Source organism: Xiphias gladius, chromosome 2 (assembly GCF_016859285.1).
Source record: "Xiphias gladius isolate SHS-SW01 ecotype Sanya breed wild chromosome 2, ASM1685928v1, whole genome shotgun sequence".
In the NCBI taxonomy this organism is placed as follows: Eukaryota; Metazoa; Chordata; class Actinopteri; order Istiophoriformes; family Xiphiidae; genus Xiphias; species Xiphias gladius.
Window position 1 is genome coordinate 794255 of NC_053401.1, and position 27233 is coordinate 821487.

At 46.9% G+C, this 27233-nt stretch overlaps 1 protein-coding gene across 2 annotated transcripts in view; it reads right to left on the bottom strand.

Moving 5' to 3' along the window:
* Window positions 1–27233, bottom strand: part of lrp6 (low density lipoprotein receptor-related protein 6) — a 49367-nt gene that overhangs the window by 16835 nt on the left and 5299 nt on the right. For both annotated transcript variants that reach the window (XM_040150816.1, XM_040150807.1), the window contains exons 3-9: window positions 17413–17610; window positions 16110–16306; window positions 14204–14335; window positions 11593–11989; window positions 9765–9936; window positions 3004–3220; window positions 372–661 (exon numbers count right to left, since the gene is read on the bottom strand). In XM_040150816.1, coding sequence (XP_040006750.1) covers window positions 372–661; window positions 3004–3220; window positions 9765–9936; window positions 11593–11989; window positions 14204–14335; window positions 16110–16306; window positions 17413–17610 — 1603 coding nt within the window. The remainder of the gene's footprint in view (window positions 1–371; window positions 662–3003; window positions 3221–9764; window positions 9937–11592; window positions 11990–14203; window positions 14336–16109; window positions 16307–17412; window positions 17611–27233) is intronic.

Sequence of the window (27233 nt, forward strand, 5' to 3'; positions counted from 1 at the left end):
TTAAGAGGAGTTAAATTTCAACCTGTATTTAGAAGAATTTAGAAGAAGAAAGCAAGAGAGAGCTGATTACAGAGACGTCCAGATTCGGCTAATCATCTCACAACATCTCAGGTTCATCTTGCTCTGCCTCCATCTCTGCCTGCATTCAAAATGCGGAAATCTATTAACGGGACTCACGAAGATAAAAGATCTCCTGTTCAGTGTGAAGGCGAGAAGAGGAGGCATACAGAGGGGATGGAGAGATGGAGAGGGGGAGGGAACCATCAATTATTTCCAACCCGGTGTCTCCTGGGAGCCCATTACTGCTCCACAATGCAGGCCTCCAGCCAACCAGCAGGTGGTCCTGTACAGACACACGTCAGGAATCTCACCTTCAGAGTGATGTCGGTCCAGTAGATGCGGTTGTCGGTGATGTCGAAGTCGAGCGCCGAGGCCTCCTTGACGCCAGTGAGCGGGATGGCCACGTTGTTGTTGTTGGTCTCCAGGGAGATGCGGCGGATGTCGGTGTGGCGGGAGAAGAGCAGGAAGGCCTCGGGGACGATGCAGGTTCTCATGTCGGCGATGAGTTCGAGTCCGATGGGACAGCCGCACTGAACGCCCTGAGGCTTGTAGAGGCAGAGGTGGCTGCAGCCGCCATTGTTCTCCGCACACGGGTTTGTACCTGAGGAGGGAGGTCAGAAGTGGACCAGGTGTTGACTTGGGCTGTTTGGTCTTATCACTTTTTCACGGTGAAGGGCAACTTTACGCGTTGGCCGGAGATAGTTCGAATCTGTAGCGGCGGCTGAAGTTAGTGGTGCTGATGTACTGAACTACACTGTCACTCAAGATTCCCGCTGCGTTATTGGGACAGGTGTTTCTGTTATTGTGTCCGCCCCGTTTGCGTCAGGGAGTGTAGGCTAAGCTACGGAAACGCAGCTCTGTGTGACGTAACGTAATACGGTTCGACCGCAGCACAAACTGCCGCCAGACAGTTGAAGCAACACGTCTGAAACACACAACAAACACTGAACATCAGAAGCTTCACGGAGGAGGATTCTTCCGACTGGCTCAGTTTCAGCTGGGTGTTCCTAATAAACTGGACACTGAGTGTACAAACACGTGCCTGTTCCTGGTGGGCTCTGAAACGCGAACGCCGCGACTCCCGGCGGGAGCTGTAAAATCCTGTCCGAGTACGCCAAACCGCTGTGCTGCGTTTTGGCGTCCGCTGAGCTTTTAATCACATAAACCCCTTCTCCTCCAGCTGGACGTCCCGGGCCGGTATTTCACCGTCTCACCGGTTCATGGGGCGACAGGACGGCAGGTTCATGCTCTAGAACGTCCACTGTGTAGGGCTAACGTTAGCCACTCTGCCCACACTCACTTGCGGGATAGTCTACCTGAGGTGCTGAGTAGCTCATCGCATATTTGCTCAGTAAACATCTCAACACCATTATCGGCGCTTTCTTTCTATAATTATGGTGCTGACTAGTTCCGCCCCGTAACATAAGGACGCTACATGGATCAGCTGGTGAGGACGACGACCTCTAGCCGCGACCTGTTAGCTGTAGCCTGCGCGGCATCATTTCGCGGCACGTGGCCGTCCGGCTGGAGACGGAGTTGGGAGGCCGCTGGTGGAGTTCATGCTGTTGAACCGATTTCACCAGCAGTTCGGGTGATTTATCACTAATGAACCACGCGTTTACAGGATTTCTTAGTGAAAAATGTTTTACAAACAGACCAGAACCAACAGCTAATCCCAACGTGACGGACACAGGGAACCCGCTTCTGTACTTCTCCTCTCGTCCGCAAACCACTCTGATTTTTTAATGTGAGCTAGGCCTAAATATTTAGTTTGATTCAATGAGTCAATGATTCCTTCAAGTAAAACTCAGAGGACCAGTCAGTAAAATCTACAACATAACCTACCTCATCTTTTATTTAAGGAGCTGCGACCCCACTACAAGTATCCGTTTCTGAATTTCAGTTGGGAGTCTTTGTTACAGTTGCAGTCAAATTGCTGTTTCAGAGCTTTTTCCATCCAAACAGGAAAAGGGGAAAAAATAAATAAATAAATAACGGGTAAACAGTGAATACTTTGAATTTTTGGCATGAAAACGGTGAAATCTGATGAAAGCAAACACCAGGACTCAAAACTGGCTTACTGGCAGCTTCAAAATCCTGATATAACCCTGAATAAAACTCCTTATCAAACCCAAAGCCCTGAGCAGTGGACTGTAAGAGAATGGACGAGTATATTTCCTGGATTCCAGAGAGGAGATGAGGAATGAGAGAAATTCCTTCTCTGGTCTTCATCATCATTATCTCAGAGGTAGCGGGGGGAGGAGGGGGGAGGATAGCAGCGGGTTTGCAGCTTCGTTCAGCGGAGCAGAAGTGCTGAAATATGAATGCCCCATTATCCCCGTTTCCCAGTCAGACTGGGCTGCAGATTCTACAGGAACCACAACATCAGGATTCAGGAGCGAAAACACAACGAGCTGCAGGACTGAACATTTTAAAGGCCTGCAGCACCCAGCAGAGCTGCAGCTGCTGCTGAGCTGAAATGGAATAGAAAGGGAAAATGGAAATGACTAGTGCAGAACAGTCCCAATTTCAAATGAACAAAAATCAGTGGCGGACAAAAGTTTGAGCCTCATTTTAAAAGGAACCGAGAGCTGAAGCAGGTCTTCTTTCCTCTGGGAGTTCCATGTGTGAGTTTCGAAAGAAAATATTACCTACTTTGTGGTGGAGAAGTCGTCATGCCTATGTAGAATTAAAGAGGAACTGGGACTGAGACATACCCCACCCCATTATACTGGACTTTCACAAGTCCTAACTGGACACAACTCCCTCAAAGAGTGTGAAGTTTAATCTGGTGAAATTCAATCCGGCCTCGCAGAGTCACACAACTAGAATGTTTCATTTTTAGGCCCATGCACTGAGACGATGTTGAAAAATAACAACACCCGTCCCAGCAGACTGAAACCAAGCGCTGGTCTCTAATGCTGCTCAAGATCCTGGACTTACCAAAGGACTGGTGTACGTATGTGGCCTTGAGTCCCATGAGGTCGGGCAGCTGGTCGATGATGAACTCTCTCTCCGCGGTGCGTTTGTGGACGCGTTCGATGCTGCGGCGCTGCCAGTCGGTCCAGTAGATGTAGTCGCCCAGCAGCGTGAAGCCGAAGATGTGGGGAAGTTTGTCCTCCACCAGCACCCGTCTACCCGTCCCGTCCATGTTCATCACCTGAGAGACAGACGGGCGGAGAGGTTACACGCCGGGCACGCCCGCAGCGCCGCGACACATACGCCAGGCTCACTGAAAACTGGATTTCTGCAGGGTTAATACTCATTAAATCTTTGGCACTGGATTTAAGATGCTGTACACTTACGGGAAAGAACCTGATTTCAAAATAAGAGAAATGGATTTAGGAGGAATTCGAACAGCAACAGCTCGCAGCTACAACCACACCTGCTTCATTTAACTGTTGCAAAACCTGTGAAAGTACAAGCACTCGAATGTTGAATGAAGAGGAAACGAGACCGAGGACTCACACACGTGTTACACCATACTGCGGAGTTCTGCCCTTAGCAGCTGCATGTAGAGAAGGTGCCTGTGTTCAGTCGACCTGTTTACGACTGAACCACCGCGATTGTTGCTTCTTTATGTTTCACGGAGGGAAATCCATTAAACTTTAGTATCGGTTCTGCTCAGCAAATCAAAAAAATAACAGGCCAAGATTAAAACCATTTAGTCCAGGAGAGAAGAGCGTGTTAGGGTCCTGGTGTTTCAACGGCCTGGAGCCAGGCTACAATATGCCGGGGTGGTGATTAACAGAGCAGAGAGCAGAGAAGGACATAAAAACTGTTAAATCTATGCAAACGTATGCCAAGTCGTACTAACGGTTGTCCTCAAATCCATGCAGCGCACTGCTTCCCCGTCCCCTGACTGGGCTCCAACCAACATCAGCAGCACGAGCTCCCAGCGGCCCCTCAGCATGACAGTGCCTGTACCTGGATCAGCCGTCTACACTGGGGGGGGGGGTTGTGTAACATGCACGTAGGATCTCATGTCAAACCTCTATGATACTTCCATCAGCTTCCAACAACAGCGTCCTAAATTGTTTTCCCTCGTCCAAAAACACCATCCGGGGACACCTGTCGAGATTAGCATCGACAGATCCAAGGGGGACGCAGGGAAATGGTGATGAGCCAGTCAGAGAGTTTATGGGCGGGCGGACGCGAAATGTTTAGACAGAAAGTTTCTACACCATCGACAGCAAACACGGAAAATAAAAAATCTGAGGATGATATGGAGAGGACGACAGCAGGCTGCCGTGTTCGGCTGGTCTACAGTACTGCTGTTAAAGTAGTCCGGCATCTTTTAAATCGAGCTTCCACGCACACAGATGAGAAGAAAACGGGCGTGAAGAGTAAAAGGACTCTGCCAGAGTCACACGAATTCATTCTCCCCTTGTTTAAATTGCTGTGTTTTTACAGTGGCCGGGACTCTCTGGGGAGCGGTGCTGAAAAGTAACTGCCGACTATTTGGATATTTCAATTGATTAACGGCTCTTTTTTGTTGTCAACTCTCACTTTGCTCTGGCCTCTTAAATGTGAGGACCTGCAGCTCTTCTCTGTCTCACGACGTTTTATAAAAACGTCTTCGGGTTTTGGGCTGTTGGCCGTGGAAACGGGAGCAACCTGAAGACATCGCCCTGGACTTGGGTGAACCGAGACTTGCCTTTTTTTCCTGACTTTTTATAGGCTAAAGAATTCATAAAGGAAATAATCCTCAGATTAATTGATGAAAAAAATAATAATCCTTAGCTGCAGCCCTAGAGTGGATTATCCTGGTGAAAGACACAGATTTCTTCTGTCGAGGGTTAACGTCCTTCAGAATAAGACTGACTGTTGTGTTTCGTAGTTAAAAGCAGCTGAAAGAAGTTTCATAACCTAATATCCGAAGAAAATCCTCAGGATGACGGCGCAGGAGGCTGATCCTGGACAAACCAAATCTACACGAGTCCACGAATCCCCGGCGGTGTGGACATTCTCCACATTGTGTTTCTCGCCGTGGATACTGAGCACGCTCGGAGGAGCTCAGGCGACCTGGCAGCACATCGCAGCGCCGCTAATTAGAAGCAACAGCCGGAGCAAACAAACAGCGGCGACATATGGCCGCCACATTTCGGCCTCTTCCTCTCTCACACTAACTTTGACATCTCACTTCTACGAACCAGCAGAGGCAGCGGCAGAGTTTCTCCAGGCAGAACTTGGACTGCGAAAGACCTGAAACCGAGTTCAAACAACCAGACACGGATACTAAGACGAGGAGAAAAAAAAAGAAAGGGATCAACCCAAAGTTCTGAGATACGAAGCAACGAGTTCAGTGTGTGGGTGCGTGATGCTCAACATGTTCGCCAGATTTTATTCTCCCCTTTAAAACCAAAGTAAGGGCAGAATTCACCTTCGCTCGGAGCCACGGCAGGTATCAGAAGCGCATGTGCTTCCTGTTAGAGGCCTCGGATCGTCCCCCAGCATCTCAAGCCCCCTTCTCTACGTGTTGGATCATTTCTGTCATTTACCCAAGGACAGACAGAGCCACACGAACACTGATTACATGAAATGCTGCTTGATTCACCGGGACCGGACGCGTGCGCGCGCCTGCAGGAGCCGCCTCGGGTTTTCTCTCATACGCCGTCCGCACATGATCAGCGGCAGGATTCCCTTCATTCGGTCCGGACGGTGCCCACGTCCACCAAGGTCTACACAGACCTCATGCACTGACAAACCTGAGCAATTAGCTTCATGATCGATTCATCTGCAGATTATTTCCTCAATTAACCAGCTGATCTATAAAACATCAGAAAACAGTGAAAAATGTCCCTCACACAGAGCGAGCTCATCAACTGTCCAGTTTTGTCGGACCGAAGCCAAAAATGCTAATGTTTACTCTAATGTAAGACCAGGAAAAGCAGCCAATCCTGACATTTGAGAAGATTAAACCGTGTGATTTTTGGTATTTTTGCTTTAAAAAAAAAAAATTGATCATCAGAACGGTTGGACCTAATTTTCTTTTAGTTGCCTAGCCCTTGCAACTGCGGTGTTTAGACGCCCAGTGAGGTACAGACAGAGCCACACGAACACCCAGTGTCCACTTTCAGGGATTCTACAGGCTCGGCGACTTTCGTTAAGGTTTTCGAAAACCTCGTTTATACCACACGGAATGAAATGGAAGAAAATGATGGAGAAGCAGTCGGGACAATATGGCCTAGAATTATTTATTATTATGACATGTTTGTCGTTGTCATGTTTTTCCTAATGATGTAAGTGATTAAGTGAACACGACCTATAATATTTACTGTTTCTAATTTTTTCAAATGTCAGTATTTGATGTTTTTCTGCGTCCTGCATCACATTAAACTGAGTATCTTTGGGTTTTGGACCGGCGGCTGGAAAAAAACAAGACGTCACCTCGGGCATTTTATGGACGAAACAATGAGTCGTTACATCGAAAATAAAAAAATAATGAAAATAATTGTTAGTTGCAGGCCAAACTGTTCCAACACACTTTTTTTCACGTTAATTCAGATTTGACTGTAATCCAGATGATTTCTGTTGGCGTTTCGTTGTTGGTTCTGGGGATTGTAAATGATCTGATAATAATTAGAGAGAAATGACCTGTTGAACTAATCTACGAGGTTCTCTGGGTCTAATCCTCCTTTTAAGACTCTGATCCATATTAAAAAGTGTTAAATCTCTGATAAGGTTATTTCTAAAACATGCAGTGTTTTACATTTCTCGACTTCAAGTGTCGAGAAATGTCAGGAATCTACAGAAGAGAAAAAATCTGAGGCCTGTAATCTGCTCATAGTCCTTTAACCGATCAACACAGCGTGGAGCGACGCTATTCGCTGCTCCCAGAACAGCCCCTGCGTGGCCGGCTGCCATCTTTCAAAACATCCTCCACACACACACACGCACGCACACACACACACACACACACACACACACACACACTCAGAGTCAGAGAAACGTGGTGTGTATAAATATAAAATGAAGTTTCCATCCTCAGCTCGATGGCCTCAGCCAAAAGGTCTCCGCTGGTTTGGGAGTTGTGACCGCAGTGCGGCGACGGTTTCAGATTCTGGGTCTATTCTAAACAGAGCCAACCGCAGCTGGAGTGCAGGCCGCAATTGGAACCAGATGTGGGATCTCGCCGCAAAAAACGGGTCCTCCGAGAAACCTGGAGGGGGGAAGGGAGGCCGGCGGAGGCCCCTCCGCCCTTCCAACCTCGCGAAGGGCCGAGGGGCTCGCCGGGCGTCACCCGAAGCACTGCCATCTTTAAGGGGATCGGAAAAGGGGTTCCCCACCCTCGAGGGGCTCGGAAAGGGGGTTCAGGTGTGATCGTGCCTCCCCCGAGGAGGAAACCCAGAATGTAAAACCCCCTAAAAACATGGCAGGATGGCGTGAGGATGCTAACCGCGGAGAAAGAAAAGGCTCCATCAGAGTCGTATCCTCTCTACCCAGCTGGTCTGTCGACACCCTCCGCAGCGCCCACGTTTAACAGTCGTGTTTGTGAGCTTTGATGTGGAGTTGAGCACATGATGTGGACAAAGTTTAACAGCTCTCTGAAAGACTGACGGGGCCCGGAGACGAGAGAGCGCGGCTCGGGCTGACTAGTGTCAAAATGCAACCAATAGTCAAAAACTATTTGTATTAAAGCTTCTCGGCTTCCACAGAAAGAGGCCAGAGACAGCTTTGTTGAGGTGACTGTAGTTTTTCTCACTAAAGGGAAATTCGTATCATTCTGAGTGTGTCATTTCCTGCAATTCTTCACTCAGCGCGTGTTGAAGTTCTCCGTACACGCTGGTCAACCGATGTGATTTAAAGTGTGATGTCGTTCTACGGGGGCATAAATCATTCAACCCAAACAGAGGAAAGCCAGAGAGAATACTGAGGGTGCAAATGATTCCCGTCGGCATCAGCTGTGCTTTATGTTCACTGCTCGTTAGGATCGTCGATGCTGTGGCACAGTGTGAGGCTGCGTTGAAAAAAAACAAAAACGCCGCGCTCTCGCTAATCTGAGGGAGGCCCGTCCGTCTAAACGCCGGATCGTCCAGCAAAATCTGCCCAAAGCCCCTCAGCCCTCCAAGCACCGACTCTGCATGTTCTCGGTTTTGCTTTGCATACAAATCTCCGTGTTTTTAAGTCGTCTGACACACACACACACACACACACACACTCTCGTGTCTGGGACGTACTGCTGTGTGTATTATGTGTCATGTTTGTTTAGGGCCCCTCCGTCACTTTGTGTGTGTTTTCATTGCGACCTGCCGGCAGACAGCAGAAGGAAATCAACTTTAAGCTACTGCGAACAATAGCCCAACGCCTTCAAATAAAAGAAGTCGCAGAAAGTGCATCCCGGTGGATTACTGCTGATTTCCTACTGTTTGTACAGTGGTCAAATCCCGTCCGAGAGCTGCAAACCATCGTGCGGTGTCCTGGCGTCTGACGGGCCTGCAGATTTATGGATCGGTTCCTGGACCTTCTGCTTTTGCAGAGTAACCTCCTCGATGTGACCTCGCACATTTTTGTTGGCGTGCGCTGCTGCATCGGTTTCGCCATGAGTTCAAACAAAACTCCGGCCTGGTTTCAATGTTTTTTTTCTGGACCCCTTTGCACCAGCCCCCCCCCCCCAACGGACTGAAATGAATGAGCTGCGTTTTCACACAGTGATGATGTCTGGTCTAAACATGTTCTTCAGCCCCATGTGGACTGGATTTCTGTCTGTAGTGCAGGGGTGGTGATTTTAATCACCCCCCACCCCAGTAATAATTACAGCCACAGCGACCTCCTGTTTTTCTCCTCCCGTCGTTGAAATCCCGCCTCGAGCCTCGTCCTTGGATTCTGAGTTTTTTCATCCTGCTGGATTTTATCAGCTCAGTGTGAAATTTGACTTTTGTGTGAAAATGGAGGAAGTTGAAAATGTTTCTGCTCATCTGAGACACCAACATAGAGGCCTATCTGGGAACCAATATGAATGGGGGGGCAGGCCGCTGTTCCCTTTTCAGCCCAGTCAGACGTCAAACTGAATCTTTTCAACACGCGTCTCATGTCTTTGTGTTCACATCTGACTGAGTTAGCTGGAAACACGTTTTACACAAAGAGTCTCATTCTGTTTTCTTGTCTTTTCCGCCAGAGGAGGTTGGACATTCTCCTGTTTTGGGTTTTTTACTCGCCAGTCCTTTCACTGACTTCAGCCTGCCTTGCTCGTAGTGACAGGAAAAAGCGAGGTCAGAATCATGTTCACACTGACACTGTGGCACTCTGCGGCACCGGCACTCCCGTTTAAACATCTCGGTCGACAACCGGGCCTTTCTGATCCCTTCACCGGAAACAGAGAAAAAGTCTTTCCTGCTTAAATCGACCTTCGGGAAATGTGTTAGGGCCAAACGCCAGGACCGATCACGTCGGTAAACATTCTGAAAGTGAGCGGCTGGCATGGCGATTTCATTTGGAAGGCTAAGGGGAAGTATGAGTGTGTGTCTCTGACCGCCTCTGGTGGCCTTTGGCTCACTGGCCGGCCCCGTGGGAGGTCGTGTTCGGCGGTTAACCGTCGCAGCGAGCAGCAGCCGTGAAACCAGCAGGAGCTCGACTTTAAAGAGGTCGAGAACAAGAGCTCGCTGCTCTCATCCTACGGAGAGCACTGAACTGCTCCAGTCCCAGGTCAAGGCTCACGCACGCACGCCCAGAATGCAGAAACTGATAAAGAATAAAACACCAACCTCAATCTTATCAGTCTTGGCGTCTCCCCAGTAGATTTTGCGTTCGTCATAGTCGAGCGCGAGGCCGTTGGGCCAGCCCAGGGAGGTGTTCGCCATCACCACTCGCTCCATCCCGTCCAGATCTGCCCGCTCGATCTTTGGCACCTCGCCCCAGTCAGTCCAGTACATGTACCTGAGCGGGTGGAAAAGAGAGCGATCACTGCAGGTTCGTGGCATCGTCGGCCTCCGCTGAACAACAAACAGCCGCTGCTTCATCTGAACGGTCTGATCTGAAGCTGCGATAATCAAACCAGATGTCGCGGGGGGAGACCGGGGCTTCAGCTTCTGATTTATCTGAACATTTGTATTTTCCATGAGATTCTTTTTTACAGGTCAGGTGATAGCGAAAATGCTTCTCGTGGTTTCCCGGAGCCCAGGCTGACCTATTTAAATGTCTACGAGCTAAAGACCTTCAGTTTACTGTCACACATGACAAAGAAAAGCACCAGAACGTCACACGGAGTCAGTGCAAACAGAAACGATCTGGCATTTAGAATGATTATTTCAAACTCAGTGTTTGCTGCAGCTCTACGGTAAACCAGGGAATTTTTGATGATGTTGTTGTCACCAGCTCTACGGGAGAAAGTTGAGGCTCATTGTTTTCTTACGGACAGAACCTGGTTTTAACAGAATAGATTGAGATGTGAAACCCTTTTTTGTCTCGTTCAGCTGATCTGGAACTTGTTTCCACTAAAATCCAAACCACCCTGTAGATGACGGAGTAAACGGTTTAACTATGAGCTCAACTTTAGATGGTGGATTTGGGAGTCGTGTAACGGAGGGACAGTCTTGTCACTCAGTTAACTAGCCACGGTTTGTCCAAAATTGTGTCCCTGTGGGAGACACCCGGGTCCTCTCCACTTGGCCTCAGAGACGTTCATTTCCTCGATGAATGGATTAATTATTCATCCTCAAATGTCTTGTTTTCTTCAACCAACAGTTTGCTAATGTTGAAAACTTTCCCATTTGAAACCGAAACTGAAGCTGCAGCCAGTGAATTTTTGACTTAAACATTAATTGATTATTGAAACGGTCGCCGATTCATTTTCTATCGATGGGCTGATTGTTACAGCGGCCCGGGTGCATCATGGGAAATGCAGCAGAGTCCAGCGTTTTTAAACCAGAGTCCGGGACACGTCCACGTCTGCTGCTCAGATTTGGATCATTCTGTTCTTAATGCGTCTGTTCTAAGTCCAACTGCTTTATAGAAGAGACACACTGAAGCACTGCGGTTCAACCGACGCGCTACATGATTAATTAATATCGATTATCAGCCAAACTGACAGCTCCGTCATTTCGTTTCAAACATCCAGACTCATGCAAAACACTGATGCGAAACCTCTATAAGGAAAACTCATTTTTGCCATAAATCAGTTCCCGCTCACTGGTTTGACAATTCGCCCACACTGGACTACTACACTCTCAGATATTGGATATAAGGGGGAGCTTCCTTTCTTTCAGCGCTGTGGTCAAATCTCTGACAGCAGACACATTTATAAAATTACTGGACAGCTGTTTATTTTCAGGCAACAATAACCTCTGATGCATTTAAGATGTTTGGCTCCACTTCTCACGTGTGAAGCACTTGGAGACACATCAGTATAAATTACGGTTTAGGGAAACATTTGAACTTGTACTTTGCATAAAAAGTCTGTAAAATGCAAAGCGAGTAGAGCACAGTAAAGACAAAGCTCCGTCAGAGTTACCCAAGACCGAGTCACGGTCCCAAAACCACGACCTGTGTCAGCGAAAAAGAAAATACATTATGAAACTGGCGGCGTCGACTCACCCGGCCACTGGGTCCAGTACGATGGCTCTGGGCTCATCCAGGTCCTCGGAGATCAGGATCTTGCGCATGGTCCCGTTGAGCCGGGTCACCTCGATGCGGTCCGTCCCGGTGTCGGTCCAGTACAGATTTCTGGCGACCCAGTCGACCGCGATGCCGTCGGGGTGGTTCACCTGAGACGTGACCACGAACTGGGCGTCGCTGCCGTCCAGCAGGGAGCGGCGGATGGCCTTCACGTCGTCGTCCGTCCAGTAGATGTACCCCTCCACCGGGTCGTAGTCGATGGCGATGGCGTGGCGGATGTCGTCCACCTGCAGGATGATGTCGGTGAAGTCCGGCGTGTCCAGGGAGATTCGCCGCAGGTCCGTCCGCCGAGCCAGCAGCAGCATCTGAGTCGCACCTGAAGAGGAGCGGAAAGGTTCGGGATGTAAAACAAAAGGGGTCGGTTCACCCAAACTAGTACCAGACACGTGCTTTATCACTCAACCCGAGTCGTATCCAACCATGCAAACAGCTTGGCTTTTATTCTTGAGCTACAAAAATGTTTTGTGAACTTAAGCTTTAATGTGACATTTTCGTTCAGTTGAAAAGAACCCAGCTGAATTCCTGCAGCCAGAGTTTCTGTCTGAAATGTAGTGCAGTAGAGCTACAGCACAGCATCGACCCAAAATACTCAAGTAAAGTACAAGTAAAAGTACCTCAAAAATGTACTTCTGAGTAAAGAAGCTGACTAAATATACTTAAATACTTCCCACCACTAGTTTTGGGCTACATTTGGTTCGTGGTTTGTACCTTGAACTGCCTGTATCCAAATCATCTGTTCACTGACTCTAAACCAAACAAGTTTTTTGTGGCGTTGTTGAATAGAAGCAACAAATTAGCAAAGTTTTAACATCCCAAAGTGAACATTGTGTGGTATGTTGGCGGGGTGGGTGGTGGAGGGTTCCTGGTTTTCAGAGGAGAGACGTGGCTGCAGTCAAACAATAAACTTCAAGGTCAGACTGTGGCCACGTTTCACTGCTCCAACCAGCAGATACTCTGGTTTAAGAAACAAAAAAAAAACCTCTACTGAAATAGTTAAACCCCCAGCAGTGAAAGGAGGCATTGTCTGCAGGGGGAGCATGTGATCCCATCTTTCACAAAAGCTTCCCCGCCTTCGCTCTTCTGTCGCTCTGCAGGCGAGGGTTACCGAAGCAAAAAAATGTAAATAAAAGAGGCAGAGGGAGGGAGGAGGGACATGTCCAGCTCGGTGATGGAGCGAGGTTCCCATGGCAACCGCAGGTCGGCCCGACACCGCCTTAAGCTGCTCGGGGCGTCCGGAGAGGGTGACGGCGACGAGGCGGAGGGAAGCGATGCAAACACGTCAGACTTGTCCGATTTCATTAAACAGCTAATGGGGTTTGGTACCAGTTGGAGACTCAAACAGAGAAACTGCTGGTTCCTTCTCGTGTAGGAACACACAGCTCGCAAACACTAATGAATTCAATCTGGCAGTTTGGTCTGAATTCTTGTAAATGGTTACACAACAGCGTTTTCTGTGTTTTTTTTTCCTCTCTGAAAATAATAGATAATCTCCAAACTTCTACATCTTTGACTGACGCAGTTCATGAAATATTTGGATCTTTTTTCTGTTTCCAATCAAGTGTCTCAGAAGCCAAAGTTTCCTCTACAGAGTTTTCACTCAGGTTCACTTTCTGAATTGAACAGTTTGCAGACTTTTCAGGCTCGTGTATCAGTGCCCCCCCCCCCTACTGCTTACTCTGCATAGAGCAGCAGAGGTAAAACACCGATAACGCGCAGAGCTCTGAGGAAAGAAAATGGCCGTGGTACTTCCCAACTTCCCTCTGGAATCTCCCGTTTTAAGACGGGGTTGAATGACATGGCCTTAAAACAATAACAAGACATTTCTGCAGTTACAGCATGTATGACAACATAAAGGCCAGGACCTGCTGAGGTTAGATGTGAGCCCAGCTGGTCAGCGCCTGACCGGCAGCAGCACACGTTCCCACCTGATCGGGACCGACTCCGCCATTTCAGTCTTCTCTGCAGATTTAATGCATCGTCATGATCTATGAGGTTTACGGATTTGAAACCAGCTGGTGTCAGCAGATACTTTGGGGTATTTGAGGTATTGGAATCTGTATCCAGAGATTTTTTTTTTTTTAAAGTTATTGGTGCATCCATAACCAAAACTTCAATTTGTCTTAAGATGGTATACGCAGAGGCGTGAAGTTAAAGGCAACTGTACTTGCGTTAGATCCTTGAATATGTTTCACCTCTCATCCGTGAAGAAGGCATAAAGACGCCTCGGAGATTAAAGGAGATAAAATAAATGTTTAAAAGAAAGAGCAGATAGGCTTCTACCGTGATCTTACACTTGAAGCCTCCACTCCTAAGGTTCCAGACATTAAAGAAAAGTTTCAGACCCTGAAAATGAAAACTAATTAGGACCCTTTAGGACTTCAAGCAGCAAGAGGGAACCGTGGCCACAGATGGTCTGTAAGTAATAGATCGCTGATGCTTTCCCAATGCGAGCACTTCTTTTTCTTTTTTTTTTCTAAAGTAAACTGATAGAAGATATTTTAGATGTGCACCAGAAGTCGGGTATCCTCACCGTTCCTGCAGGTCTTCCCGTCCTCCAGCAGCTGGACCCCGGTGGGACAGGCACACTGAAAGTAGGGCTTCCCCGGAGAGAGGAGGCAGAGGTGGGAACATCCCCCGTTCTTCACAGAGCACGGACTGCTCACTGTTGACGAGAACCAAAAAGACTCAGGTTAACTGAAGGTCCAGGACCAGCTGCCCGCTTCTGCACGTTCCGCTTTCCCTCAACTCTTTACATCTTTTAATCTTTTAAATCTTATTTGCACTTTTTCAGTAAGAAAATCAGAGAAGGGTCCCGGTGGATGTTTTTTTTTTGAAGGACACATGAAACTCAAACTGCTAATAAGTTTGAAATAAGCCACTGATTAATCCGTAACGCTCCAAATCCCAGAGAAGTTCAGCTTCTAACGCCGTAAAACAGAAAAGCAGGAAAATACTGGAACCAGGCAAATGTTTAATGTTGCTAAAATGATTCATCAATTATCAGGAAGGCTGGCAATTCATTCTCTGCTGACTGATCGATCAGTCTGTTGACGAACCATCAATTTGGATATTAGTGCCAATACAACAGCTGAGTTTCAGAACCAATATCAAAATAATGTTTGGTCATTTAAGAAATAAAAACATGTTATTCTACAAAGCCTTTCTGAAAATTGGTAAAATTCTGAGTTAAATCAGGAACTGTCATCAAAAAACGAAATTAACAATTATTTCCATTATTGATTCATCTACTAACTATTTTCTTGATTAAGCTCAATCATTTAACCTAAGAAATTTACAAAACTGGTCAAAAAAAAAGTTTTCAGAGTACGAGGTGACGTTGAAATGTCATGTTTTGTCAGACCAACAGTCCAAAAACCAAAGGTAAAAAAAACCAGTTAACAAGCACAGAAAAGTCTGAAAAATCTGAAAATATTTACATTTTAAAGGCTGGAACAAGTGATTTTTTAAATTTTTTTTAAAACTTTTTTTTTCCTCTGAAAAATAGTTAAACGATTCATCAACTATCTGACTAACTGATTAAATTATTAATTGACTAATCATTTCAACTCAAAGTTTATGAATCCAAAATGTACTTGGACCCAATTCTGAGGGTTGATGCAAAATGACACCATCAACATATGTTGTCCTTTAAAACACTGAATTAAGTTGTGTTGTTTCGGGGAGATTATACCACTGGTCCTGAAACTTTTTCTGTAGTTCCCCAATTTGAAAGCATAAAAAAAGCAAATTAAGGTCCAAATTAATAAAATATAAGTGAAACAAGCAAAACAGCGTCTGTCATAAGCCGTGTCCATCTACATGTACAGAACGTCATCGTCTGGCGATAGTTCCTCCACGACTCAGATCCTTCTAACGTCATTTCTCTCCACATTTTACCCCCTGGCCACGTGCGACCCACTGCCATGACTCCGAACAAGGCCTCAATTAGAAGATTAGAAACTTCAATGTAATGTTAAGTTACACAGCGTGACGACGTGCCAATAACTCGATCGCATCACAGAATATTCAGCTACTTCTAACCAGTCGTATACTATAGTCCAGCTCTGGCTCAAGGTCGGCGCTTGGTCAGCACATAGTCGGCGCAAGTGGCATGTGCCAAACTGAAATAGAGTGGAACCCACGCTCAACTGGAACAAACTGGTGCCGTGCCTCTCGGGTTTTTGGAAGGAACCCAAAGGAAAAAGGAGGTTTGTAACTGTCAGACAGCGTTTTGCGGTCTAAACATCATTTCGGACGTACCACCCTGAAAACGACAGGGTAAAAGAGTGGTAAACAAAAAGCTCCGGATGTCGGCACAGAACCATCACATCGCACCAACTAATCGTCCTTCTTTTAAAACCCCCGTTGGTCTAATAATCCTAAATCTTCAGGAGTCTGCCGGAGATCAAACAGAAGCAGCAGCAGCTTGAACTCACAGATGGGTTGTCTCTTGGGGCTGAAGACGTGGATGTCCATGGGCGAGAAGATGTCCGAGTGGACGATTCGTTGTTCGTCTCCGGTCTGTTTTCTACAGGAGTGGATGGAGTGGGTGTGCCAGTCGGTCCAGAACAGAGTGTCCTCGTACAGGGTGAGGGCGAAGGGGTGAGGCAGCTCTCCCTTTACCACCACCTCCCTGAAACCAGACGACAACACAACACACGTCAGCCAGAGTCAGGTTTGCTCTCTATGTTTTTTACCTCGTTCGTTCACGTCCCAGGCGGGTTTTCCTTCTAACGGGGCAGTAAACGCATTGTCAGTGTCCTCAAACCTCAGTTTCTACCTGCCATCTACAGACGTTAAGCTGGAGACCCACTAGACGATGCTGGCCAGTGCAGAGTGAACGCCAGATGTCGCAAAGTCAAACGGTTTGGTTTTTCCAGCGATAATGGCAAGAGTCTCAGCCCGATAGCCGATAGATAGCAAATAAAGGCTGGGTATGAAAAACATTTCGGGGTGGTGTAATTACCAGTAACATAATCTGGTCTAACATGATGAATTAAAGTACCACTAATTCCATCAGTGCAACCGCAGACATGTCATTCTCACCACACTGTGTAAAACGCCCTCTCTTTTCTACCACAAATACTGTTTTTTAATCAATCATTATTTTTAATTACTTCTACTTTTTCATTTTTTCAATCACTGTTATGCTACTGTAGATAAAACTCAACACTTCCTGCAGATTTTCCACAATAAAAGCCTACCAGGGAGGGAGGTGTTATGCCTCTTAACCTGCACTGATTCAATGGGAAACATCTGCAGGAAGTGTTGAGTTTAACTGATGGTGGCATAGCAGCGATCAAAAAAACGACAAAGTGAAAGTGACTCAAATGAATCTGTTACACAAAACAAGATAAAATGTAATTAGAGATTTTACTGTTGAATTGTATTTTCTGCGAGTTTTAATTATCTACATGAAGATGAAAATGCTGAAGTGGTGGAGAAAACCCCGTTGTGTTTCTGTGTTTGTGTGTATGTCGTTTGGTGGATGACGTTATATATCATAATGTTTGTTTTGCTTCAGCTATGAGACAGAGTATCCACTTCCACGCCGCATAGTTGTTAGTGTCCTTGAATTTGGGGGGGGGGGCCTTCTGAAGGAACACTGAAGGGAGGGGTGTCTTTATTTTGCTGTTGAGTTCAAGTATCAACAGCCTTTCCCCAGAATCGCTCACTCCGTCTATAAAACAACACAAAGATAAAATTCCTCCCCTGAACAAAAAGGTGTCGTGTCTGTACCTGGAGGATCCGTCCAGGTTGGAGCGGTGGATGAAGTTGTGTTTGGCGTCGGCCCAGTACAGTTTCTGCTGGCTGTAGTCCAGAGTCAGCCCGTTGGGCCAGTAGATCTCTTTATCAATGATCATGGATCGATTCGTCCCGTCCATCCCCGCCCGCTCGATCTTTGGGATCTCACCCCAGTCCGTCCAGTAAATGTACCTGGGAGAACACAGCAGAACAGACATAATCAGAACGCGCGGCTGAGGAGATACGGGGAAACAAAAATCCTCAGTTCGTGTGTCACTGTCAGATGATGGTCACCCGAGGCGCCAGAGGAACCCAAAAACCAGTCTAATAAAACCATTTGTTCGTCAGTTCAGAGAAATTTAATGCACAATGTTTTTACCTGCTGCATCGTTTTAAGTAGTTTTTCAAACATTGACTCCCTGGTGTTTCTCCGATGTGGAAGAGTTCCAGTTATAATAAACAATATCGAATATTAAACGTACGACAAAACAATCCGCTCACTGTAAAAAATAACTGGCAGATCAATCATAAATGAAAAGAAAAAACATATATAATTGATAAAGCAGGTTGCCTTAGGAAAAAGAAGCAACTGACAAAAACCATTATGTTGAGCTTATGGTTTCAGTCCCGTTGGTTTGCTTGTTAGCAGGATATTCCAGTCAACGTGGTGGTAAGATGAACCCTATGCCGGTTAGTACCAGAGTCAGGAATTTCATGATTTGACTTCCTGACACTGTAAAATAGCCCTTTTCTGAACAGTTTTGCCAAGAAAAAAAAAAAAAAAAAAAGGTACTTGATCCATCCTGTGGTTGTCACTCACTAAACATTTCTTAGCACCTCATTAAAATAATCTGTGCAGCATCCTGGAACACATGTGCTCAGCGGCGTCTGATCGCCGATCTTTAAACCATAGAACAACACTAGCAACAGGCGTCCGGTCAGTCATAGTGGAGCTGCTTCCACGTGACTGACATCAATGCACTCGGCACCGCAAACCATACCTGTGGCTACGGGAGCCTCCGCCAATGAACCAGCAAGTAAAGACGCCAAGCCGTTAAACACGTCACCTGAGAGTGGTAACCACAGACATCTATCACAAAATATAAATTCCTGTTTTGATTTTTTTTTTTTTTATTGTTTCAGCCTGCTGTTTCATCAGGAAATAACTGCTAAAAACACAGCCTTGATTTTGGTGCCAGAGATGTACAAAAATCCAGATTATTGTACATCTGAAATTTACCTGTACGAAATCAGTATCCAGCAGGAGATGACATGAAAAGACAACAAGTATGTTCATGTTAATGTTGACGTTTAGGGCCAGTTCCAGAGCCGGTTTCCTACATGTGGACGGAGTAAACACGGCGAGTGGCTCCGCGGCCTGCATCCGCTCTCCTGTTGGTTGCCTAGCAACAGCAGCATCAGCAAATGCTCATCCTCCGCTTGAGACTCGACTGCCTCCGTCTGCCCGAGTCCACGAACATCACCCTGCACTGGGTCTGTCCTCTGCGGGGACCGGACTGGAAAATATCACGACTCCAGACTCAGTGTTATCTTTGTTTGTCTGAGCGGTAATTTAATTTAAAACTGAGCCCTGTGTGTTTGGTTTTGTTGGTGTTGTGAGCTGTTTTTAGGGGAATTCTGTTAATGCCGGTTTAGACTCCAGAAGACTGGAGAAGCAGTGTTCGTCAGAGGTCGGTAATATGGCCTCAAATCGTGGCATGGTATCGTGTCTTTGTGAGTGTGATGGATTTTGAGGAGCTCGTGACTCTGTGCTCTCCTTTAAAATGACTCTCTCTATGGATGGAAGTGGACCTCAAATACTGAACTTTACACTAACTTCAACTCGATGCAGACTGTACTGGGTAAAAGGTGTCCAGCGGGTGATTATCACACACATGTTCAGCCCCCACCTGAAGACGACCCACTGTCTTTAAAAAAAAACTTGCAGAAACTGAGACAGCTTTCCTTTTCCCCCCCAGACGCTGCAGCGTGCCGCTCCGACGGACCATCCGTTAATCACTGTCACCTGAGCTGAATGTGGGTCATTTGAAGGCCGGGGAGAGAGAGAGGGGGACCACACGCGGCCGAGGGATTCAAACCCGGCACACTGCGGTAAGGACTGAGCTGTCACACGTGGTGCGCGCTCTACCATGTGAGCCACCGGCGCTCCCCCTCATGATCGGCTTTGTTACACGATGCGCGCGTGTGTGCAGCGTTGGTTGCGCGACATAGTTCCTCTGCTGTTGATATCAAACCTCTTGTGTTGCAGTAGAGCGAATGTCACAATGTGAGACATTAAAATGTACACTAGTGTTGTCATGAATGTGGTAAGGCACAGCCCTGGTGTCCTGGTCCTCTACTCTTCGACGGGTTACGACGGGGAGTTGTATTCCGTGGCGTATGCTCGGCATTTATTGTACTGTCCTTGTCGAATGGACCAGAAACAACCTCCGACATCCCAGCGAAGCCACAAAAAAACAGTTGAAAACATTTAGTGAGCGCAGCCCGGTCCAACTGGAGAAGCGTTGGTTCAAGTCTGATAAACGTGCATCCAAGCTCACACTGGTCCGTGTTCTCAAAATTAAAAAGCGCTGAAGCAGAACTACATCAAATCTATAAGAAGACATCGGGGACATGTTTCCTTGGGACTCTACTGCAAACTGTTTTCTCTGCTCATCGGGACGATAATCAGCCGTGGGGGTGTTTGTAGGAGGGCGGGGGTGACCGCTGTGCAGCTAATTCTCCTCTTTGTTTGCCTTAATTACCATCACAGCTGGACAGCCCCTCTGTCCTGCCCCCATCCACACCACCATCGCTAATCTCCATCCTCCTCCCCTCCCCTCCCCCTACAGGGGGCCAGACGGCAGCGTAAACTCCAACCTCCACCACAGAGAAGAGACCGGAGAGGAGTTCGAGAGGAGCTTCAAGGGCAAACAGAGCCGAGACCACAGCGAGGTGAAGACCGCAAGGCCGACCTGACAAACAGACTCCTCGCCGCAGCAAAAACAAATTCAACAAATCCCGTAAAGGCTGACGTAGTAATCACAGCTGGATTTCCAACCTCACTGTTTGAGTATTGACCCAAAACTCTGCCCAAAGTGGCCTTGAGAGCTCGATCTTCGATTCTTCATCCTTAGCATTATTTGCTTATTGTTCGATCAGATATTTCTTGGTTCATAGCAACGGTTGCCCAACCTTTGGGTTTAGTGATCCATTAAAATAAACCAGAATCTTCTTGCACACCCCTCATATCAGGCCACGTATGTGATTTTACCTTCTAAATTTGAATGAAGAGAGATTAGAGAAAGGTCTGAAAACAGAAAATGAACGCGTTAATGTAGACGAATAATGTTTGGATTTCTTTCCTAGCCTCTTAACCATCTCACAACCCCTCAGATTTAACTGGTGAAAAAAATGGTAAAATAAAAAGGTGTCACAAGTCCAAAGAGACGTCTGTAAATGTCTTGTTCTGTCTCACATACACTTCCAAAACTCAAAGATATTAAGTTTAATATGAGAATGACTGACAACTGTTTTTGACAAATACATTATCAAAATTGTTGCTAATTAATTTCCAATTAAATAATGGTTTCAACACTTCCTGGAAGCTTCAGAACGGTGAAGGATCCTAAATAATTAATGGCCGTCAGTAAGAATTAAAATAGTGATATGCTGCGATACAGTAAACGTGCTGAAAACTCAACTGAGCAACTGTTTATCGATCAGGCAACCAGATGATAATGTTGATTTTTGGTCAATTGAGTGAAGGAGATATCTGACGAATGAAAGCACATCATCACATGGATGAATAAATCTTGAGAGGCCAGCGTTACATGAAGCAAGTGTAACCTAGTACATCATCAAAACGATGATGTTTGCCCCCCCCCCGACAGTTCGGTGGACATTGCAAACCCCATTGAATAAAGACACGTGACACAGGCTCCTGGCTGAGTCTGAACTGGAATCGTTGCTGATACACAGTCCACGCCACAAACCCGTCTCAAACAGAAGGGGCGCTGTGGATGACGTGGTCTTTATCAGGGGCCGGGGGACTAAGAAACGCTTGCGGAACGCTTGGAAAAAACCTTCACGACAGCGGACTGTCCTTCCGTCCGACAAACACCCCCGTCGCAGCAGTGACGGCTGAAAGACGTTTCTGAGATTGCAGCAGCTTGTAGGAGACGGACAGAGGGTTACAGTGAGAGTTTCTGGACACAACGTCGCTAAAACCGTCCGTCAATCTAAGACAGTCTTTGTCAGCGACTCGCAGCTCATGTGAAAAGCTGTTGTGACCAGAACCAAAGACGCCACAGAGGCTGGCAGAAACTCAGAGGCAGGAAGGAGTGAACACGGGGGGCACAAAAGCCTGATCCGGAGAGGAGGGGGGCTGTGCAAAATGAGCCCTTTAATGAGTCCAATTACACGCCTTTAAAATCTTCCTGATGTAATGACCGGGCCTCTCCATCTGACAGAGCTGCTGTCCGCTCGCTAGTTGTGTAACAGGGCGTCTTTGTCCTGTTACGGCATCGACAGATACACACAACTACGAGATAACAGCTAAAACCTAAACATTTAAAGAGATACAACTGGACACACGGCTGCGACTTCACGTCGTTTTCATCGTCCACTAATCTGTCGACTAGTTTGGATTTATTCATTAATCTGAAACAATTAGTCACTTATCCATTAGTTGATGAACAGAAAATTAAATCAGCAAAAATGTTGACTATTCGTTGAGACCGTTTTCTGATTTTACCCAAATCTCACCTCCAGGTCCATTTAGTAGCTGTTCTGGAGCTTTCGATGTGATTCGTATGAAACTGACCATCACTGGACAAACGAGGCGGAAAGAATGTGTCAACTGGGACTCTGGGAAGCCGCCTGACATTTTATAGACTAAACAACAAAATCAAAAGTAAAAGTAAAGTCGTTAGCTGCAACCCTAGTTCGGTATAAAACTTAGAAAACAACAGCCCAAAATCTGGTTTCGATCCGATGCCAAGTAATACCAGGACCCGAATCGCAACATCTACAGTATCCTGATATTCCTTTACCATTTTAAGGGGCTCATGCACCGGTTGTAATTAAAGTCATCTATTCAACTTTATTCAAATCCCATTTTGATGACTATATTGTTAACCTGTAACGGGTTCTATAAGACGGGTTTTCTTTCTTCTGGAAAAAGACTAAAAAGTTACACAGGGTTTTTTTACCTTAATGATTTGAACACAGGAACACGCAAGTCTTCTGGATAACACAGCTAAACTACTGGCTTATCTTCCGACTGTCAGTTTGAATTATTTACACTTTGATTTTTCTGTCGGTTTGGTGGCTGGCTCTAAAGACTACAATACCCAGGAGCCTCCACTGCCGCCGCTATTGAGGATAACCCTCGTGGGAACAAAACGCCGCAGACTGCACCGCACAGTTAAATAATTCATCAAGATGCTGAATTTGAGGCTGCTGCTGAAATGCACCCTGGGAGACGTAGTTCAGGCCTACCGTTAAGTCTCCTACACCACGGGCTTCTCGTACCTTTTCTGACACAGCGGTTCATCATCTGTTCTGATGACTCAACCAGGAGAGTTTTCGTGTTCAAGTCGCCGAACAATGAACCTGACTTTGACTTTTCAAACCCTGGACCCCGGGTGTAATGGGACAAATATAAAAGCTGCTATGAAGCGGCTAAAGGTTGGCTCACATCAGCTTATAGTGGGTGAGTATCAGTAGCTCATGTATGCAAGAGGTAAAAAGTACTCGCATCCTCTAACTTCATGTTTAGAGATGAAAAAATGACCCACTAACAGAGCCGCCGGGCCTCTCCACGTAATCCCATTCAGTCCAAGACAAAGGCTTTAACTGATAGCCTGCCCAGGAGCAAAAAACAGCAACAGCCTTTAAACACGGCAGCTGGTTGGGTTTCACTGCAAACAAAGCAAACTCCAACGACCAAATGAGCTGTTAGCGGCACATGATGACCGAAGGGTTTCAATTTGCACATCAGAAACTCAGGAAAGAACAGAAACCAGCAAAACACACCCGAAATAAAACCCGGGTCTTAAAATATGAATCCAAATGTAAGTGTTTTTGTAAGTTTTTAACGGAAGAGATGGATACGATGCGGGAACGATTTCAGTGTTCTCAAAACATTTAGGTCTGAACAATGTGGGCCCCCCCCCCCCAAAAAGTCTGAACAATGTGGCCCTGGCCAGGCAGAAAAAGGGAGTAGAAAACTCCAGAGAAATGCCTTGCACACAACACGTCCACTCACTACAAGAGCCGCATTGTATTTGGTACCTGATGCATTAATCATCCCAGTTGAACTGAGTCCAGCTCTGCGTTCCACCGTGGATTTGGAGAACCAGTTTTCCTGTGCTGCGCTACGACAGATTGAACTGGACTACAGACTGAAAATATGTGGAGAAGCGAATGCTGGAAATAACTGACGTAAAACATGAGCGCTCTGGAACAGCTCGCGAACGACCAGGTTGAAATTTTCATTTCAAGGTTTGGGTTTCTGTGTTTTGTCATCATGGCAGTTCACTGCGTTACAACAGTTCAACACACACTTCTGTATTTTACTGTTGCTCCTCCAGTTTTCCAGTATTACAGAGTCAGACTCCAGACCAGAGTCAGTGAAGACCAACAAAAGCAGCAGCAGCAGGAGCAGCAGCAGCTAAACCAGACCACAAAGGAAAAGAAACCTGCTACAGAGCCGAGCTTTAAGAAAAGAAACGAGCCTCTCAGGAGTAAACTGCGTCCCTCCTGTGAGCACAGCACAAAGTTTCAGACGTTACATTTGGAAACAAACTCTCCGTTTCAGCGCTCGGTTCAGAGTAAAAAAGCCGGAAAACGGAGCTCTTCCAAAATGTCGAGGTATAAACAAGACATCATCAGTCACTCGTCTCCAACTTTCTCCATTGTCACGCATTTTAAACGCTGCAAAGCTTTTGTCACGAACCCGATTCATGCCGATGTTGATGATCAAATACCAATGTCGTCGAGCGGCTGTCTCACTCCTCATCATTTGTCCTTTAACTGAAAAGAGGCTGAAGAGGTTTAAGCTTTTTTTTCCCCCTCTACTAAAACTACCTGTAAACACTAATGTGGACACCAAGCGTTTTCATACGAATACAACGATGGCTTCCTGTAGACCAGTGGGTCTGAAACCTTTTCTGGCATCCCCCTCCTTCAGAAGCCGAAAAAAGGACTTTCGGAATAACTATTAACACTTTAGCCTTCAGACATGGTCGGACCCGTTCTTCTCTAGCGTGACCGGGACCTTACTCTAGCACGTATGGAGGGAATGCTCGGCCGTCCACACACTTTCGGCCGGCTGGACGGCAACGGACAGACACGGACTCCTCTCAGCGCCCTGTGCTCTCTGCAGACTCACCCAGAGGGAAACGCGAATCGGTGTAGCTGGTGTTTTGCTGCTGCTGCTGCTGCACCTTCGTCGGTGACTGCTGGAAAAACAGCTGCCGAGGCAACAATGGGCCTTTGTGAAAAGCACGCAACCACACAAAACAACAGAGAACAGGAACGTATGCAACCCATTTTATGCATCAATGAAGGAGCCTCAGTTTGTGTAGCAGCCGTGCTAATGACACGGAGGACACGCACGCACGCGCGCCCACACACACACACACACACACACACACACGCACAGAGCAGAGGATGTGACTGATTAAATCAGAAGCTGGTGTAGTTCTTGTACAAGAGTGTGATCACGGCTTTGTTCAGCACTTCAGCTCATCCTGCCAACTGTGTTAGGGACTCGTGAATCGGACTGACTGGTTGCCGATATCCGACCCCCCCCACATGCACTCGCGCCTCCATCTACGAGCACGTCAGCATCCGGCCGCAGCCTCTTCCGTCCGTTTCAGACCTCCGTCCGCACCGAAACTTTCCAAGTCTGAAAACTCCGGTTCAGTGTGCAGCCCAGCGGGGGTCAGAGGTTATGTGACAGTAGCCTTAAGAGGACGACCTTTAGTCGTCTCCACCTTTAACTGTGAGCTGTTTCTGTGATTAAATCGCCGTTGCATCCTGGTTCAGTGTCTGTGAGTGAGAACAGGTACACGGTGATGCTGATGACAGAGAGCGGGAGGAGACTGAAACTGTGTCTGTAGCCGTTCAGTCACAGTCGACCGTGGAAGCAAAGTCCAGGAGAAAACTTCTTCTGCAATGACGCATTTTAAACATCGATGTGACCGATGATACAGCAGGGTTGTTTTCATTTACCTGATTAAAACTGATTTTGTCAGACGACGTCCCGACCATGAAATACAGATGTTGTCTCACCCCGAACCAGATGTTGCTGTGATGCAGTTTTAACTAGTTTAACTGAAAAGAGGCTGAAGAAGACGACCAACTGTTGGTCTGTTTCATGTTCACAACCTAAGGACGAGTGAACGTGAAGTCAAGTGGGCTGCTGGGTAACTCGGTCACTGGACGGCGGGGTCGGGGTTCGACAGCATTTCCTCTAATCTGAATTCTCAGTTACCATCAGGACAGAAACACCAACAGGTCAGTTTCACTGCTGGAGATTTAAAATGGTCCAAAACTCACGATACAATATTTAAAAAATGCATATAAAAGAAAGAACTCAAAGTTTTATGTCATCAACAATTAATGGCCAATATCCAGCACGTGCAGCAAGGACGAAGTCAAGGTCAAAACCCAGGGTTTCGGTCTCCAACTGATCAGGACGTACATCTCAGCGTGGAGGCAAGTTCTTCGTAGAGAGTTCTAAGAACCTGCCTTTTGTGTTTACGTATCAAACGAAGACAAGTCCAAAACAAATCGGAGAAAAACAAGCGTGCAATTCAGAATAAACTATCCAGAGTGATATCAGCCCCCCGTATCAGCGACCGGCTCGGTGTGACTTTTATCTCGGATACTGTGGTGGATCAAACACCGAGGAGGGAAGAGTTTCCATGAATAGAAACCCAGGAGAGAAGAGAAAGAAAGACACGGAGAGAGAGAGAGAGAGAGCGAAAGCCCCAAATTTAAATAAAACTAATGAATACATTACAGGCTTCTTTTATCTGAGTCCTAATGGATTTACATCCTAATCCAACGCCTCTCTGGAGCCCGTGGCTGGAAACATGTTGATGAAGGACAGGGAGAGGAGTGTGTGTGTGTGTGTTATGTACTCGGAGTACAGTGTGACAGTGACGTTGGCTGTGACCTTCAGTGGCAGATGAGGTAGAGCAGGTGGAACAGAGTCGCCCGTCTGTTCTACGGTGGCGGGTGGAGAAAAACGGGCCCCGCAGCAGGTTGGTTTACAGTGCGGCGACGGCCTGGTGAAGGCCAGCATGCGTCAAGGCCTCTTTCTGATGGCGAAAAGCGGGATACTGACGCGAGCGACCGCCACGAGTCAAGTTGTGCTGCCAAGGTGCTGCTGGTTTTCCACAGGACAGTTGGGGGGGGGTCACGGTGCATGTTTTCAGCCCAAGCTGTTTGGGTTGGTGGGCGACTGTCTAAGGTTCGGTTCCACCTACCAACTATAAACCAAGTGGGTTTCCATCCAAATGTAGCACAAACTTTAACCAAACTTTGAGAAAACCAGCGAGAGATAATGCGAATGAATGCGCGTTTCCCTCCGAATGTAAGTTCATTGAGATAAAGAGCGTGGAGCCGTTAAGCCACCACAGAAGAAGGAGGACACGGCGAGACGAGGTCGTTAAAAGAAGCTGCAGTCGAAGCTCAGACGACGGAGAACCACGTGGAGAACGCGATGGAACCTGACGTTTCTGTTGGTTCCAGCCTCCTCACGGCTCCACACTGACCTGATGGTTTTGACTTTTGTTCTA